The 18,345-nt window shown below is 43.0% G+C and overlaps 1 protein-coding gene across 1 annotated transcript in view; it reads right to left on the minus strand.

Annotated features, from left to right (window-relative positions):
- Positions 1-477: 477 nt before the first annotated feature.
- Positions 478-18,345, minus strand: part of TMEM132A (transmembrane protein 132A) — a 79,795-nt gene continuing 61,927 nt past the window's right edge. Inside the window, exons 7-11 of the mRNA XM_066586663.1 lie at positions 13,348-13,491; positions 13,081-13,262; positions 10,832-11,129; positions 8,286-8,480; positions 478-2,119 (exon numbers count right to left, since the gene is read on the minus strand). Of these exons, the coding sequence (XP_066442760.1) occupies positions 977-2,119; positions 8,286-8,480; positions 10,832-11,129; positions 13,081-13,262; positions 13,348-13,491 (1,962 nt within the window). The 3' untranslated portion in view covers positions 478-976. The remainder of the gene's footprint in view (positions 2,120-8,285; positions 8,481-10,831; positions 11,130-13,080; positions 13,263-13,347; positions 13,492-18,345) is intronic.

Genomic DNA, 18,345 nt, shown 5'->3' on the forward strand with positions numbered 1-18,345 from the left:
TCCAGTGTCAATGTGACTGTTGGGGGGATTAAGATGCAGCACGAGCAGTGATAGAGATATATATCCTGCTTCCCCAAAAATAAGACAATGTCTTATATTAATTTTTGCTCCAAAATACTACGCTTTTTTACATGTATAGTTTTTTTTATTGACTAACTAGAACTGAATTTTGGAGCAGGGCTAATAGTTCAAGAACCCCTAAAAAGTCTGAAAAAGCAGTCTGCATTCTCCAAAATCCTGAAAAATCATGCTAGGTCTTATTTTCAGGGAAACCGTGTAGGGCTGGGTTATTAGGTGGATGTTGATGGACTGCTGCCTAACCTTGCGAGCTTTGCTGTGTTTAGAAAGGACTATTTCTCATTATGTTGCACAATTACCCTGTGTACTATAGTTGGATTTTAGGTTGCATGATACAATCGGTTTTCAAATATGCCTTATTGTAAGAGCTAGCTAGATTAGGGTAGGTGGAAAGAAGAATTCTGGGCAAAATGTATATATTGTGTTATGCGGTGACGTTGATATAAACCACAGCGGATAACGGTGTTAAAATTGAATTTTGTTTAAACGGTAAGACATGGTAAGATCTGTAGAACGAAAACATTATTGAAAATATCCCGGGACAAGGTATTTGACATAACACTAGAGAACGGACTGTGCTTCAGCTTATCGTATAATAACTTAGAATTAGTTTTCTTCCTTGAATACCCAGCGACGAGCCTTCTGTATTCAATCTGGTGTTCTGTTAAGATTGTCACTTAGAGGTCGATGATATATAAATATGCCCCGACCCAAATGTCATCCTTTGATAAACAGAGAATGGGGGTTTGGATCTCTCATAGTCTCACATCTTACATAATACTGAACTATAAGATACAATGTGGATATTGCTACACAAAGCGCAGTGATTTTTGTCCTCCTGCTGCTTTTTGTCCTCCTGCTGCTTTTTGTCCTCCTCTGCTGCTTTTTGTTCGGGACATTAAGTGATTCTTTTTATTCTTGCTCCCACTACATCCACTCCTCTCCCTTTCAGCCCTTCTCGTTTAATATCATCCTGATGAGGTATTTCCGCTCTGATTCTTTCCATGTAGCTCATGATTTCTTGTGGTTCTCTCATACCCATATCCTTACATACCCAAACAATGTCCTCCTCACTAGCCACCAAAATAGATTGAATATTAGGATCATTAGGTAATCTTTCAATTCTTCTTTCTCCGTGAGGGGTTATTTTAAATGACTTCACTTCAGATCTTTTTGCTTCTAAGTAAGCCTTAGAATTGTTAGTAGACGTAGAGAAGGAGCTGGTGTCGGAGTGACATTCACTATTGGACTCAAGCTCATGGAAATTTTTTAGTGGATGGAAAGTACTTGTCAGACTTTGTGAACCCAAGTTCCTGACATCCCACTCCCCTCTTTCCTCCTCTTCCTCACTCACTGTTCCTTGGGATTTTGGTCCATTAGCATCTGACCCTTCTAACCATACCCAGTTTGGAGCCTCAGGATTGCCGGGGTCCTCGTGTGCCGATTTTTTCCTGTGCCGCCTTATAAAAGCCAGGCAGCTAAAAAAGAACAGAAGGGTGAGAAGACAGAACATTGCAAGGAGTCCATAAAGTCCTTCTTCTAAGCCTGGTATTCCCCACCGTTTTGTAACAATGTCATCAACACCAGAACTCGATTTATCATCTATGGTAGTGTGATCACTCCTAAGGATTATGTCACTGGTTCCTGGAATAACATTGTTCGCACTTGAGATAATGTCGCCATCTCTGGTCAGTAGGACCGTATCCCCCTGTATTTTGTCTCGGTCATGATCTTCATCACGTATTGTCCCATTCCTTGGGAATGTAACACGGATATACCCAGCACTGAGCAAACCAGTGGTTTCCTTTTCTCTACATCTCTCTGACGAGAAGAGAGACATGCGTAATAGAGGTTCTTCACCGGAATTTTCAAAAATTAATACTGGCATTGACCAGTAGCTTCCCGATATCACAGAACGGCCCACAGAAAGAACAGAAGGATCAGAGGACACTATGGATAGAGACAGCTCTTGGGGATTATAGATGGTTATTGGAGCAATAGACATATCACTGAAAAGTAGCCAGACAGACAGAATAGCCTCCTAAAAGAAAAGGAAAAAAAAAAAAGTTACATTCTGGACAATTTTACACTTTTAACAAACAGACTAAGCATCACCATCAGCAGCGGGTGTCAGAAGTAACTGCATTTCTGCGACCGATCCACAGGTCTGCCGCGCATGTGAGCACATGGCATTTTATGGATTATGAGAATTTGGATATCAGGCCTGTTTTTACTTTTACGGTTTGGCTTGCTTTATAGAAAGGTTATGCAATTTTTACCTGTGACCTGCTAAGGCCTGTAAGCTAAACAGAATTCCCATAGGACATTATTAAAGCGGTTGTCCAAAACCAAGAACTACTGCCTAACCTCTATGTTCTAATGAGCATATCTGCAATGAAAATTGTGTAGGATTAGATAGCAGCACAGTATGCAAGGATGAAGTACAGATATACTCTAGTGATTGGAACATATACAATTGTTGCACTCAAAAAAGGCATCCATGACCCACAAACTCGTATCGAATTCCCATCACCACAGCCGCAGACAGAGGTCCACAGTCACACTGCTCTTCCAGTAAAGAACAGGAGGTAGAGACATACCTTTTCAGTAAAAGTAGATGTCCCCTTGTTACAGTCCTGGGTATAATAGATGATGGGAGAGATCGCTGTACTGACCCCTGATATATTATACATAGTTATTAGAGCGCCCCCTTGTTACAGTCCTGGGTATAATAGATGATGGGAGAGATCGCTGTACTGACCCCTGATATATTATACATAGTTATTAGAGCGCCCCCTTGTTACAGTCCTGGGTATAATAGATGATGGGAGAGATCGCTGTACTGACCCCTGATATATCTATACATAGTTATTAGTGCGCCCCTTGTTACAGTCCAGGTATAAACAGATGATGGGAGAGATCTCTGTATTGTTCCCTGATATATTTATACATAGTTATTAGGTTGCCCCCTTGTTACAGTCCTGGGTATAATAGATGATGGGAGAGATCTCTGTACTGACCCCTGATATATCTATACATAGTTATTAGAGCGCCCCCTTGTTACAGTCCTGAGTATAATAGATGATGGGAGAGATCTCTGTACTGACCCCTGATATATCTATACATAGTTATTAGTGCGCCCCTTGTTACAGTCCTGGGTATAATAGATGATGGGAGAGATCGCTGTACTGACCCCTGATATATCTATACATAGTTATTAGTGCGCCCCTTGTTACAGTCCAGGTATAAACAGATGATGGGAGAGATCTCTGTATTGTTCCCTGATATATTTATACATAGTTATTAGGTTGCCCCCTTGTTACAGTCCTGGGTATAATAGATGATGGGAGAGATCTCTGTACTGACCCCTGATATATCTATACATAGTTATTAGAGCGCCCCCTTGTTACAGTCCTGAGTATAATAGATGATGGGAGAGATCTCTGTACTGACCCCTGATATATCTATACATAGTTATTAGTGCGCCCCTTGTTACAGTCCTGGGTATAATAGATGATGGGAGAGATCGCTGTACTGACCCCTGATATATTATACATAGTTATTAGAGCACCCCCTTGTTATAGTCCTGGGTATAATAGATGATGGGAGATATCTCTGTACTGACCCCTGATATATTATACATAGTTATTTGAGCGCCCCCTTGTTACAGTCCTGGGTATAATAGTTGATGGGAGAGATCTCTGTACTGACCCCTGATATATTATACATAGTTATTAGAGCGCCCCCTTGTTACAGTCCTGGGTATAATAGATGATGGGAGAGATCTCTGTACTGACCCCTGATATATCTATACATAGTTATTAGAGCACCCCCTTGTTACAGTCCTGGGTATAATAGATGATGGGAGAGATCTCTGTACTGACCTCTGATATATCTATACATAGTTATTAGAGCGCCCCCTTGTTACAGTCCTGGGTATAATAGCTGATGGGAGAGATCTCTGTACTGACCTCTGATATATCTATACATAGTTATTAGAGCACCCCCTTGTTACAGTCCTGGGTATAATAGATGATGGGAGAGATCTCTGTACTGACCCCTGATATATCTATACATAGTTATTAGAGCGCCCCCTTGTTACAGTCCTGGGTATAATAGATGATGGGAGAGATCTCTGTACTGACCCATGATATATCTATACATAGTTATTAGAGCGCCCCCTTGTTACAGTCCTGGGTATAATAGATGATGGGAGGAATCTCTGTACTGTCCCCTTATATAATATACATAGTTACTAGGTCGCCCCTCAGCCATCTCTTACTAAACTAAATAACCCCAATTTTGATCGCCTCTCTGGGTAATGTAATTCACCCATTCCATTTATCACTTTAACTGCAAGCCTTTGAACCCACTCAAGTTCTGATAGATTTTGCCTAAGCACCGATGCCCAGAAGTGTCCACAATATTCCATGCCTGGTCTGGCAAGTTATTTGTACAGAGGAAGAATAATGGGGGAAATGTATTTCCAATGCTGGTTTTAGTATAATTTCCTCTGAAGCACAATTAAAGGCATACAATTCCTAATCTATTAGGCGCATCCCGAAACCTCCACCTACCTACACAGAAATATAGGCCAGGTCCGACCTGGCAAACATTTCTGGAATAATTTAACATAGTTGCTAGCATAAATTATACATAAATTTGTTGGTCCGGGTGGCCACGCCCACTCCTAAGTTTTGCCCCCTTCTTACAAAAGTGGTATGGCCAGGGCAAGAAGCTGACAAATCACAAATTTCTGCACAAAATGTGACTTTTTATGCCAACACATGGTATGAAAGGCTTGATACATGTTCCCCAATGTTCTGGTCAATGGGCACCTACTCCCTTTTGATGCACCCCATAATCCTATTCGCCTTGGCAGCAGCTGCCTGACACTAAAATCCTCGAGTTGTTTTCCATGCCAGTGTCCCCAGTGGTTTCCCATGTAGTGTGTAATTGTGACATGGATTTCCTGCCCGTGTGCAGATCCTCACATTTATCAGGGTTACCCCTCATTTGTGACTTTTCAGACCTCCAACCTATACACTTATTTGCTATACTATTTACTGTCCTCTCGTGGTTTTTGTTTTGTATGATGAGATAATATTGCTATCTATACTTCTATAAGATTATTAAAGAGAACACGCCCCAACACGGACCTCTGTGGTACCCCACTAGCAAAGGTGACCCAATCAGAGTCATGCCGACGGATCCGTTTGAAATAATCCAAACTGCGTGAACAAATGCCTTTTTTCTTCTCTTTAATAAAGTTATTAGGAATTAAAGAAAAAACAAACCATGGGCACTTGCTGAATCTTACAGATTTGAGTTCAATCTAACGAGCCTGCGGTGCTTTACCAGGATTTTTATCGCTGTCTTTGAACTGTGTTGGACAGTTAAAATAGAGGAGACGTCGCCCGTAAACCGTGGCGTTCCAAAAGGCCCACTGTTATCCTTGTATAACTGATAAGGTAAACCTGGTCAGCAGACAGTTCCTAAACGTCTAGAAGAAGCTCGTCCTGTAGAATAGGAGGTCGCTTCTAGTTCTCACCACACAGCCACAAATTCTGCATCTTCAGCCTCTCCATTTACTGGCCCGGCGGCAGGTAATGTGCTGGAATTCCATGCAGCCCTGCAGGCTGGTAAGTGGAACGCTCCATGGGCTTGCTGCTAGGCCCGGTGGGCCACATTAAATGAAGTTCTGGGATGGATTCGGCACCCCCGCCTTGTTTTTCACACGTTTGCCTGTATTGCGGCTTATTGAGGTATACAGACTCTTAATGCATCTTCCTTTAAAGGTTCTCAGTAGGACTGAGGTCAGGGAAGATGTTGGCTACACCATGGTTTCCAGCCCCAGAGTGTGTTTTTTGCAGCAGGTGATGGGCACGGTCTTACTGTTCGTGTTCTCACTCAACCCGATGCATAGCACAATAAAATAGGAACCTATTAAGTGGAATGAGTTCTGTAAAACTGGAGACACATGAATCATTGAAAACATGTTCAAGGAATTAACAGTTTATCTTCTACTTTTTATTAAAAAGTCTAAAAATTAGATTGAAGTAAACAAAAAAACAAAAAACAGAGGATCTAAAATTTGTCATGACCTTCGAGACTGGTTGTCTAATATGACATATTTGTGGCAAGTGGTAAGAGGAGATCGGTCCGGTCTCCAGTCCTGAGAGCCAAAAGGAGAAGCAAATTAAATTGCCAAAGACATGATGTGAAGGTTATCTTCTGATATTGATTCGCATTACTACGAGACCAACATATCGGATGAGATGGGAAGGGCTCCATGTGCCACTAACTAGCAACAAAAACAAGCCACCTACCGTAGGCACATACAAGGAACAGGCCGAAGCCATTAGGGCCACATGTCACAGGTATCAGACATGAAGGAAGATTGGTTTGTTCCCAATTCAGCACTAAACATAGAGCTAAACTCTGCACTTACATCAGGATTAAACTTCTTCAGGACTCTGTTCAATAGGAATAGGTTTGTAATCACAAAAAAGGGAAAATGTAGTAAAAATGGCCATGTTACATTACCAAAGTACTGACAGGACATAGATGGGCCAGCAAAAACACCACCAATGCAGGCAACCCATATGTGATCAGAGGGGCATATCACCGATGCAAAGTACTGATGACCAACCGCTGACATGAGCGCCTTATATTGAGGGGAGCTTAGTACTTAGTGCTACACTTGCACATAGATATAGCATATGAAGGGTACCAAGCTAGTTGACACGTGTCGGCACCGTGCAGATCCACCACCCATAAATAACGCCAAATTACATTTCAGTGGGCTGCCCTGCACCCCAGAAGTGACCCACAGCGGCACCAACACTCTGGGGTCCCCCAGCACTCAAGGCCACCTGCTATAAAAGATGCTGATAAATGCAAAAATGCAGAAAGTGCTAAATGGAGGGCGTTGGAAAGAGCAAAGTACTACTAAATAACCAGTCACATGCCTATCTTACAAACGGTGGAGCCGCTGCTTAGTACTAAAACTGCACACAGACCTATCAATGACGCCATTACTCAGTTCAGCAGACTGCCCTGTACCTCAGGGGCGGACCACACTGGCATAGACACTCAGCATTTTGGCTGTCAGCATTTCAGGGAGGTGGTGTTGTTGCCGGCCCATCTATGACCGGTCAGTACCTTGGTAATGTAACATGGCCATTTGCCTGTTGGTGCCCTAGAGTAACGTTAACATGGCAGATTTCCACAGCTTGTAAATGTCTTCGGTATCTAATTAATTCTGGCTTTTTTGTCACATATTGTACTTTATTTAGATGGTAGAAGTAATCATTACGAACACCAAAACGGAGATACAAAACTGCAGAAATTGTTGTTTCTTCATATTTTCAGTAGTATGTCAGATCTGTATGAACACATTGTACTCCTGTTTACCAACACGCCCGTGAAAACATTGTGCATATCTGAGTAATTTAGGAGAAATACTAATTTATGTTTATAACATTTTAATATATGACTTGTAATTTATGATTTGTAAGCTGGAGTTCATGGTTTATGCAATAATAATGTATGTAATAAATTAGTGTAACGGTATCTCACACACAGTGGAAAAACCACACCAAAAGCCGTGTCTATGTTGGCATTACACCATTGTGCAGATTCTGACCTGGATGTGCAACAGACGTCCCCCCGCGTTAGAGAGGGGGGAATCAGCTGTGGATCCATGTAAAAAACACATGGCCAAACCTGCATCAAAGGGTGTGGCCCTGGGCGTGAGCTCTGGGCATGGCCCTGGGTGTGGCTCTGGGCGTGGCCCTGGGTGTGGCCCTGGGTGTGGCCCTGGGCGTGGCTCTTCACAAATATCTTCCTGTACATTTTCAATAAAAATTTATTGTTCAAATAAAAAAAATGATGTTGGAATAAAGTTTTGTTTTTAACCCTTTCATCTGGGACTGCCGTTGTGAGCTTCCCTTTTGTTTGCTATGACCCGCTGCTGACGTGGTGTAATAACTCCATGCTCTATGAAATATGCTGGGATTGGGGCGGGCGGCATTTGGTTACCACCTTGCTGCTATATGGTAACATACATCATAGTAACAAGTCTACGATCATCTGCCCCGGTTGGCCTAAATACCCCCGTCTGACACGGTGCTAAACATCTGAAGCGCTCTAGTGAAAGAGGAGTGCTCAGATTACGAGGCTGCCGACCCCCTGCAGCGGCTCACCTGTTTAGGAATCATTCTTGCTTCTTCAGACTTGTATGAAATAGTAAAAGCCCCAGAATGTTGGACGAGCGTTTGGGTGACCGAGAGGGATATACCCCACAGCAAGCTGGAGCGCAGATCCAAGATGGAGACGGCTTCTAGAGAGACGGAGATGGTTTGCTCTCCAAGAATGGAATGTGAGACGGGAGAACGCACCTAAAGAGATAGAAGCATGAATCGTCAGATACAAGAACGCACAGAAAGGTAACGGCCGGGAAATGTAATGTAGCGTATATACTCAAGTATATGGAGTAGCCCAGGATGACATCAGGGGTTTCCCCAGTAATACGTGCTAGAGCTTTCAGCAACGCCTTCCATGATGTCTGCAAGCAGCGCAGTGACCCTATTCCTAAGCTGTACTTCCTTTCTTCTACTCTATAGTGTAAATGTAAAGTACTGCTCCGCTGATTCATGTACAGAGATGGAATCACAAGCCGCCTCCTTCTTGCCTGCTGCAGACTGGCAGAAGAACAGTCTATTGGCTTTAATGCAATAAGCTTGTAGGAGTAAAAACAGAGCATTAATAATAGTTATTAAAAGGGATATTTCAGTAAATTAACCTTTTTTCCCCCAATTCCTCCCCCTCATCTACTGGATGATTAAATCACAGTAGATAACTCACCAGCAGGCGTTACAGCCCACCTCCAAGTAGCTCCCCCCTCCCTTTAACTGTTGATAGACTTCATTAGGCAGTGCAGTTATCCTCCTTCCTGTGTTCTCCATCTTGTTGCCCATTACTAGAGCAGCACCTGACAACAAGCAGTGGATTCAGTGCAAACGAGGCATTATGGGTAAGTTGTATTTGTTAGTCCTCACACTGGCTCTCATATAAGCCGTTTGAAGATCTTCTGGCCATTAAATTGTGTGCGGATTACTTTCAAAATCCAACATATTCAGAGCCGTGACCGTGTTATTGTTAGGATGTGACCTGTTTTCTGCACCATGAATTATAGTTTTCATTATCATCATTTTGGGTTACATATGGCTTTTTTATAGTTTTTTTTCTGGAAGGCTGACAAACCAAAACCAGCAATTCTGACAGCTTTTCATTATTTTTACAACGCTCACGGTGCAGAAACAAATATTTCCATAGGACCGCAGCGATATAGCAAGACAGTTTTGTAGGTAATGCTGTCTGCTGCGTGTAAATCCATAGCTTAGGCCTCAGATGTGCGTGCTGCTCCTTTACCCCCGAGCCCCGCTGTACTTCCAGGCCAGAGACAACTGTACAACGACCCGCTAATAGATGGCAGTCTAATCCTAGGGAGACAAGCTGCACACAACACGCTGAGCAGTGCAAAACTGGGGAGAAAGAGGACCGCTTTCTTTGCATTCATCTCTTGTATATACCTGTAGGGTACAAAGCTCCATACAACCATGATTCAGTGCAAGAGGGGTGCGATTCCTAAACCGCGGTCACTTCGTGGATGTAAGCCCGGTTCAGGGTCGGCTCTAGCACTCCTTCAATACTGTATAGAAAACTCCAATTATTTAAACCGCATCTTAAAGGGCCAGAAAACCTGAAATTGTTTACATATTTCAAACTAAAAGTTGTCACTCCTTGCTCCCACTGCTGACGGTTCAGTGCCAAGCGCGCCAGCGGCTCCAGGTTGTCACGCCTTTTTAACCACGGTTCAAGTAGAGTTTTCTATATTGAAGCAGTGCTGGCGCTACACTGACCCTGGGCTACCTGCCAGCTGTGGGACACGCATCTCCTTCCTTGTTGAATGTAACCACACTGTATTCTTCTGTACCGACTGGCAACGACTTCCAACATACTTCGTCACTTCCTGTGGTTTTTCTATCTAGCCTCAGACCGTCCCTAATTGTTGGCCGATGCTTTGTAAGTTACCAAGTTGGGCCTCAAGCCTGTATGCCGAATTTTTACCCTTCAGCTTCGGCATATGGCCTGGCAAAAAGTTTAGGGCCGTATTTAGTGCGTTCCTAAAATTAAAAAAAATGCATAACAGATTTTTTTCCGCAGCGACACAATATTTTGTACACTCAAACAGTAGATCTTAAAAAAATATCAGCATTAATTTCTGGAAAACAAGAACGGGGTCAAAATGCTTTCACCAAAAGTCTCCAAAATGGTTTCTCTTTGTCTGTGTGGCCTATCAGCAATTTTAAGGGGTTGTCCAAGACTCATGTCATCAATAGAAAGACTGCCCGGTCTTCAATAGATGATCAGTGGGCTTCCACAGCTTGGGATCCCTGCCGATCCACTGATTCTCCACACTGCTCAGGAAGCAGAGTGTCAGGGTGGTCTGGGGATGCAAGAACTCCCCTACTAGGAGACGCAGGTACTTTTTTTCAAGTTTTTTTCTTGCTAAAAAATCCGTCTTTTAGTCCCTCAAAAATATGGCAATTATTTACCAAATCAGACTCATCAGGAATGCTAACAAAACAGCTTTTAAATGTTTTTATCTTTAGAACAGATGAAATACAAATGCAAGAGAAAAACTCCAGTTGTATAGATTTGAAGAAATAAAGATAATGCAGTTTACCTCAACAGATGTGAGACCCGGCTGCTGGCCAATAAGAACACTGCCCTCCTCCTCCATACGCGCAATCCGCTGATCTCGGATAACTGCTTGACTCCTAATCAGAGGCGATACATCCAACATCCATTCAGAACCAAAAAGATAGGTCAGCTGATTGCTACCATCCATGGAATGTGCCACAAAGTAGGCCAGGAAACGCACAAGGGCTCTTTGGTACTGAGGATGACAACTGTGACCCCTGTGATCTGATGCAGATCTACGATACTCTTCATTTTCACTTTCCATACCATTCCCTAAGGATCTGTAAGACAGTTTTGTGCAGATTATCATGAAAAAGTCAGAATTCTACATACAGTAAATCAACTGAAAGACTATTTGGCACCCACTATGTAGTGTTCCTAACGTCTTTGCGCTCAGTGGCACTATTTAATCCCGCAATGAACAAACATGTCATAAACCGGGTGCACACCCATTATTGGGAATGCCTAATTAAACATACGAAGATGTGCCTCTTCCTAAACATTTCTAAGTGGAGTGAAATGGGGGGGGGGGGGGGAAGCAATTCCGCCACATTTTTTTACAGCGTTCATAGTGCCGTAAAAAGAACACATTATCTTTCTTCGTGTGTCAGTGCGAATATTGGCAACGCCAAAGTTATATCGTTTTTTTATATTACACTAAAATAAAACCCTTATTTAAAAAAAAAAAAAAAAAACGGTGTCCCCAATTTTGACCAGACATGTATTTTGCATGGCTGCAAGTGTGACAGGCTCATCTGTGGGCGGCCTCCGGTTTTTATTGGTACCATTCTGGTGTCCATGACTTTTTGGTGGCATTTCACAGTTTTCTTGGAGATGGGGTGAGCTGGATGGCATAGTGCATTCCTGTTGGCTTCACCATATCGGATCAATATGCTATTTTAAAAAGCTGGACTTCTATGGATGCGACAAATAGTTTTTTATATATTTTAAAGCAATGACTGTGCAAGCACAAGGGTGGGGGCGGCCCGGGGTCTGTTTTCAAAGACTGCAAACACTGGTTGTGCAAATTGTTTGATACTGTACCATATAAAACGTTTATACATAACATGAGAATGCTTGGTCTGGGGGAGAATGTGTGTAAGTGGGTAGGTAGCTGGTCAGTGATAGAAAGTAGAGGGGGTATAAATGGTACACACTGATTGTGTCACCGTTGCTAGTGGGGTACCACAGGGGGCAGTATTGGAGGGGTCACTGTTACTAGTTGGGTATCACAGTGGGCAGTATTGGAGGGGTCACTGTTACTAGTGGGGTACAACAGGGGGCAGTATTGGAAGGGTCACTGTTACTAGTGGGGTACCACAGGAGGCAGTATTGGAGGGGTCACTGTTACTAATGGGGTACCACAGGGGGCAGTATTGGAGGGTCATGGTTACTAGTGGGGTACCACAGGGAGCAGTATTGGAGGGGTCACTTACTAGTGTGGTACCACAGGGAGCAGTATTAGAGGGGTCACTGTTACTAGTGGGGTACCACAGGGGGCAGTATTGGAGGGTTCACCATTACTAGTGGGGTACCACAGGGGGCAGTATTGGAGGCGTCACTGTTACTACTGTAGTACCACAGAGGGCAGTATTGGGCCCTATTCTCTTTAATATATGTATTAATGACCTGGTAGAAGGATTGTGCAGTAAAAGATCAATAATTGCAGATGATACAAAACTATGTAAAGGAACACAAGAGCACAGAATGTGGGTACATATAGATCTGGGTACGTTGGGGCAGTAAGTGTCAGCTGAGGGGTAACACTGATAAATGTAAGGTTCTGCACACGGGCAGGAAATCCATGTCACCATTATACACTAAATGGGAAACCACTGGGGACACCGACAGGGAGAAGGACTTGGGGGTTTTATAACTGTAAGCTTAACTGGAGCAACCAGTGTCAGGCAGCTGCTGCATTTCACCTGACATTTCATTTCCTTGAGTGAATACACTGAAGAGAAAACTAATAGATTTGCTTTCTGCTCATCATCCTCTACAATTTTCCCCCATTACTTTCTAAAGGGCCAACACTTTCAGTTTTTATCTTTTAATCACTTATATCATTGTTTTACTCTCTTTGACAACAAGTCTCTATCTTCACCTTTGCTGCTTTTTACATCATTTATTTTTTCTTATAGCTTTTTAGTGCTTCTTCGCTGCCTTCTTGTTTTAGTTGTTTAAATGCTTTCTTTCTGATGTTTATTGTCCCCTTACTTAACAGTAACTTACCCTGAACTGGGCAAACGCTGTAAATTTGTATCAGAAACCTCAACTCTCAGAGGAAGCAGAGGTACCCACAGTGAAAGCGAGAGAGAGGAACGTAGGCGCTCTAGCCAAAACTCCACTTTTACACCTACAGCCCCTTGAGTCTCCTTTCCACCAACAAACAAAAAATCACAGCTATCAGACACCTGCCAGAAAGAAGAGTGAAAACAAATTAGTAGAAAAGCAATTACTGTGCAAGGATTAACATACTGAAGTCTGCAGACCGAATACCTGTATAATCTGTGCATTTGGGGTCTCACAACCTGCCTCTTTGGTGACATCCATCACAAACCCACCAGCCTCCAAGGCAAACACCCGTACGGGAACCTTCTGAGATATTCCAGTCAGAGGAGCCGTATTCAGTATCTCGTGAGACTGCGTAGAGAGGGGATACATGATCACGTCTACAAGAGCTAGGTCTGCAAACTCTTCTATGCTCATATCTACAAGAGTTTACAAAGTCTTGAAATTGCTGGCTATTTGCCCAGTTTAATTAGAAGTATCATGTATGTAATTGGAACGTCATTGGTTTCAGCTTTCATTCATTCTTTTGACATAGAAAAGTTAGTTTTTCAACAACATTTCTGTATCAAACCAAGATGTCCTACCAGGACACATGGACAGTGAGACAACCGTGTTATGCAGACGTATCACCATTTCACATTGTCAAGACAATTTGCTGACTTCCGTCCACAAAGAACTAGATTCAAAATGTTAAAATGACTGAACCGCTGACTGTAATGAGACAAAGGTGCAAGGTTTTGTCTCTGTTTGACCTAGTTTCTCTTAAGGTCAATTTACACGGGACGACTGTCGGGCAAGTGATGCCCACCCAACACTCGTCCCTGTGTGTCCGCGCTCCCGTGCTGTCACGCGGGAGCTAGCAGAGCTGGATCACTCACGGAGCGGCCAGCAGGGGGCGGGGCAGTGCAGGAGATTTCTCTCCTTTTGCTCCCCCGCCCCTCTCCATTGAGATAACACAGTGGCCGTTCACTACTGAGCGAAGTTGAAACTGAATGATGAGCTTATTGCTGATAGTTTAGGCTGCATAAAAGATGGACAATCGGCTCATCGTTCAGTTTAAACAGCGGCCGTTCAGTAGTGAATGGGCACTGTGTTATCTCAATGGGGGGGGGGGTGCAAGAGGAGAGAAATCTCGAGCACTGCCCCGCCCCCTACTGGCCGCTCCGTGGGCGAGACAACTCTGCTAGCTCCCGTGTGACAACATAGGGGTGCGGACACACAGGAACTTTTGTCGGGCATCGCTTGTCTGTCAGTCGTCCCGTGTAAATGGGCCTTTAGTCTCTGCAGTTATACCATATGTATTCTGAGTATTTGTAACCATGTGAACAGCGTTTAAGGAACTCTAATAGGAAACCGGTGTAAGCTAAAGAGACATGGTGCAGTAAGCATAGCTAAATATACTGAAGGTTATGTGCCCAAGTGACTATTGTACTGTGGGAGGCTTAATTCAGGAATTAAACTCTGTTTTTACGGTTTTGTGTTGGACTCTTATTGATCAGTCTTAAGGAGGACTTATTTACTGCTGTGCGGTGTTCTTTTTGCTATGCAGGATGTTTGGGGAGGAAAAGGGATATCTGCTCTGTTCAAGGATTTATTATAAATCTACCTCACCTCTACGTGAATACACAGAAGAGAATCAACTCGCCTCTATTCGTATATACTAAGCAGAATCTACCTCACCTCTGTGTGTATATACTGAGCAGAATCTACCTCACCTCTGTGTGTATATACTGAGGAGAATCTACCTCACCTCTGTGTGTATATACTGAGGAGAATCTACCTCACCTCTGTGTGTATATACTGAGCAGAATCTACCTCACCTCTATGTGTATATACTGAGGAGAATCTACCTCACCTCTATGTGTATATACTGAGGAGAATCTACCTCCCCTCTGTGTGTATATACTGAGCAGAATCTACCTCACCTCTGTGTGTATATACTGAGGAGAATCTACCTCACCTCTGTGTGTATATACTGAGCAGAATCTACCTCACCTCTATGTGTATATACTGAGGAGAATCTACCTCCCCTCTGTGTGTATATACTGAGGAGAATCTGTCACCTCTGTGTGTATATACTGAGCAGAATCTACCTCACCTCTGTGTGTATATACTGAGGAAAATCTACCTCACCTCTGTGTGTATATACTGAGGAGAATCTACCTCCCCTCTGTGTGTATATACTGAGGAGAATCTACCTCACCTCTGTGTGTATATACTGAGGAGAATCTGTCACCTCTGTGTGTATATACTGAGCAGAATCTACCTCACCTCTGTGTGTATATACTGAGGAGAATCTACCTCAGCTCTGTGTGTATATACTGAGGAGAATCTACCTCACCTCTATGTGTATATACTGAGGAGAATCTACCTCACCTCTATGTATATACTGAGGAGAATCTACCTCACCTCTATGTGTATATACTGAGAAGAATCTACCTCCCCTCTATGTGTATATACTGAGGAGAATCGACCTCACCTCTATGTGTATATACTGAGGAGAATCTACCTCCCCTCTGTGTATATACTGAGGAGAATCTACCTCCCCTCTGTGTATATACTGAGGAGAATCTACCTCACCTCTCTGTGTATATACTGAGGAGAATCGACCTCACCTCTATGTGTATATACTGAGGAGAATCTACCTCCCCTGTGTGTATATACTGAGGAGAATCTACCTCCCCTCTGTGTATATACTGAGGAGAATCTACCTCCCCTCTATGTGTATATACTGAGGAGAATCTACCTCCCCTCTGTGTGTATATACTGAGGAGAATCTACCTCCCCTCTGTGTGTATACTGAGGAGAATCTACCTCACCTCTGTGTGTATATACTGAGGAGAATCTACCTCACCTCTGTGTGTATATACTGAGGAGAATCTACCTCACCTCTGTGTGTATATACTGAGGAGAATCTACCTCACCTCTGTGTGTATATACTGAGGAGAATCTACCTCACCTCTATGTGTATATACTGAGGAGAATCTACCTCACCTCTTTGTGTATATACTGAGGAGAATCTACCTCACCTCTTTGTGTATATACTGAGGAGAATCTACCTCACCTCTGTGTATATACTAAGGAGAATCTACCTCACCTCTTTGTGTATATACTGAGGAGAATCTACATCACTTCTGTGTGTATATACTGAGGAGAATCTACCTCACCTCTGTGTGTATATACTGAGGAGAATCTACCTCCCCTCTGTGTGTATATACTGAGGAGAATCTACCTCCCCTCTGTGTGTATATACTGAGGAGAATCTACCTCACCTCTGTGTGTATATACTGAGGAGAATCTACCTCACCTCTGTGTGTATATACTGAGGAGAATCTACCTCACCTCTGTGTGTATATACTGAGGAGAATCTACCTCACCTCTGTGTGTATATACTGAGGAGAATCTACCTCACCTCTATGTGTATATACTGAGGAGAATCTACCTCACCTCTTTGTGTATATACTGAGGAGAATCTACCTCACCTCTTTGTGTATATACTGAGGAGAATCTACCTCACCTCTGTGTATATACTAAGGAGAATCTACCTCACCTCTTTGTGTATATACTGAGGAGAATCTACATCACTTCTGTGTGTATATACTGAGGAGAATCTACCTCACCTCTGTGTGTATATACTGAGGAGAATCTACCTCACCTCTGTGTATATACTAAGGAGAATCTACCTCACTTCTGTGTATATACTGAGGAGAATCTACCTCACCTCTGTGTGTATATACTGAGGAGAATCTACCTCACCTCTGTGTGTATATACTGAGGAGAATCTACCTCACCTCTTTGTGTATATACTGAGGAGAATCTACCTCACCTCTTTGTGTACACACTGAGGAGAATCTACCTCACCTCTTTGTGTACACACTGAGGAGAATCTACCTCACCTCTTTGTGTACACACTGAGGAGAATCTACCTCACCTCTTTGTGTACACACTGAGGAGAATCTACCTCACCTCTCTGTGTATATACTGAGGAGAATCTACCTCACCTCTGTGTATATACTGAGGAGAATCTACCTCACCTCTCTGTGTATATACTGAGGAGAATCTACCTCACCTCTGTGTGTATATACTGAGGAGAATCTACCTCACCTCTGTGTGTATATACTGAGGAGAATCTACCTCACCTCTGTGTGTAAATACAGAGGAGACTCTACCTCACCTCTGTGTGTAAATACTGAGGAGAATCTACCTCACCTCTGTGTGTAAATACTGAGGAGAATCTACCTCACCTCTGTGTGTAAATACTGAGGAGAATCTACCTCACCTCTGTGTGTATATACAGAGGAGAATCTACCTCACCTCTGTGTGTAAATACTGAGGAGAATCTACCTTACCTCTGTGTGTATATACTGAGGAGAATCTACCTCACCTCTCTGTGTATATACTGAGAAGACTCTACCTCACCTCTCTGTGTATATACTGAGGAGAATCTACCTCACCTCTGTGTGTATATACTGAGGAGAATCTACCTCACCTCTGTGTGTATATACTGCAGGAGAATCTACCTCACCTCTCTGTATATACTGAGGAGCATCTACCTCACCACTGTGTGTATATACTGAGGAGAATCTACCTCACCTCTTTGTGTATATACTGAGGAGAATCTACCTCACCTCTTTGTGTATATACTGAGGAGAATCTACCTCACCTCTTTGTGTATATACTGAGGAGAATCTACCTCACCTCTTTGTGTATATCCTGAGGAGAATCTACCTCACCTCTGTGTGTATATACTGAGGAGAATCTACCTCACCTCTTTGTGTATATACTGAGGAGAATCTACCTCACTTCTATGTGTATATACTGAGGAGAATCTACCTCACCTCTCTGTGTATATACTGAGGAGAATCTACCTCACCTCTCTGTGTATATACTGAGGAGAATCTACCTCACCTCTCTGTGTATATACTGAGGAGAATCTACCTCACCTCTGTGTGTATATACTGAGGAGAATCTACCTCACCTCTGTGTGTATATACTGAGGAGAATCTACCTCACCTCTGTGTGTATATACTGAGAAGAATCTACCTCACCTCTTTGTGTATATACTGAGGAGAATCTACATCACCTCTATGTGTATATACTGAGGAGAATCTACCTCACCTCTCTGTGTATATACTGAGGAGAATCTACCTCACCTCTCTGTGTATATACTGAGGAGAATCTACCTCACCTCTTTGTGTATACACT

This window comes from Eleutherodactylus coqui, chromosome 13 (genome assembly GCF_035609145.1).
Source record: "Eleutherodactylus coqui strain aEleCoq1 chromosome 13, aEleCoq1.hap1, whole genome shotgun sequence".
Taxonomy (NCBI): domain Eukaryota; kingdom Metazoa; phylum Chordata; class Amphibia; order Anura; family Eleutherodactylidae; genus Eleutherodactylus; species Eleutherodactylus coqui.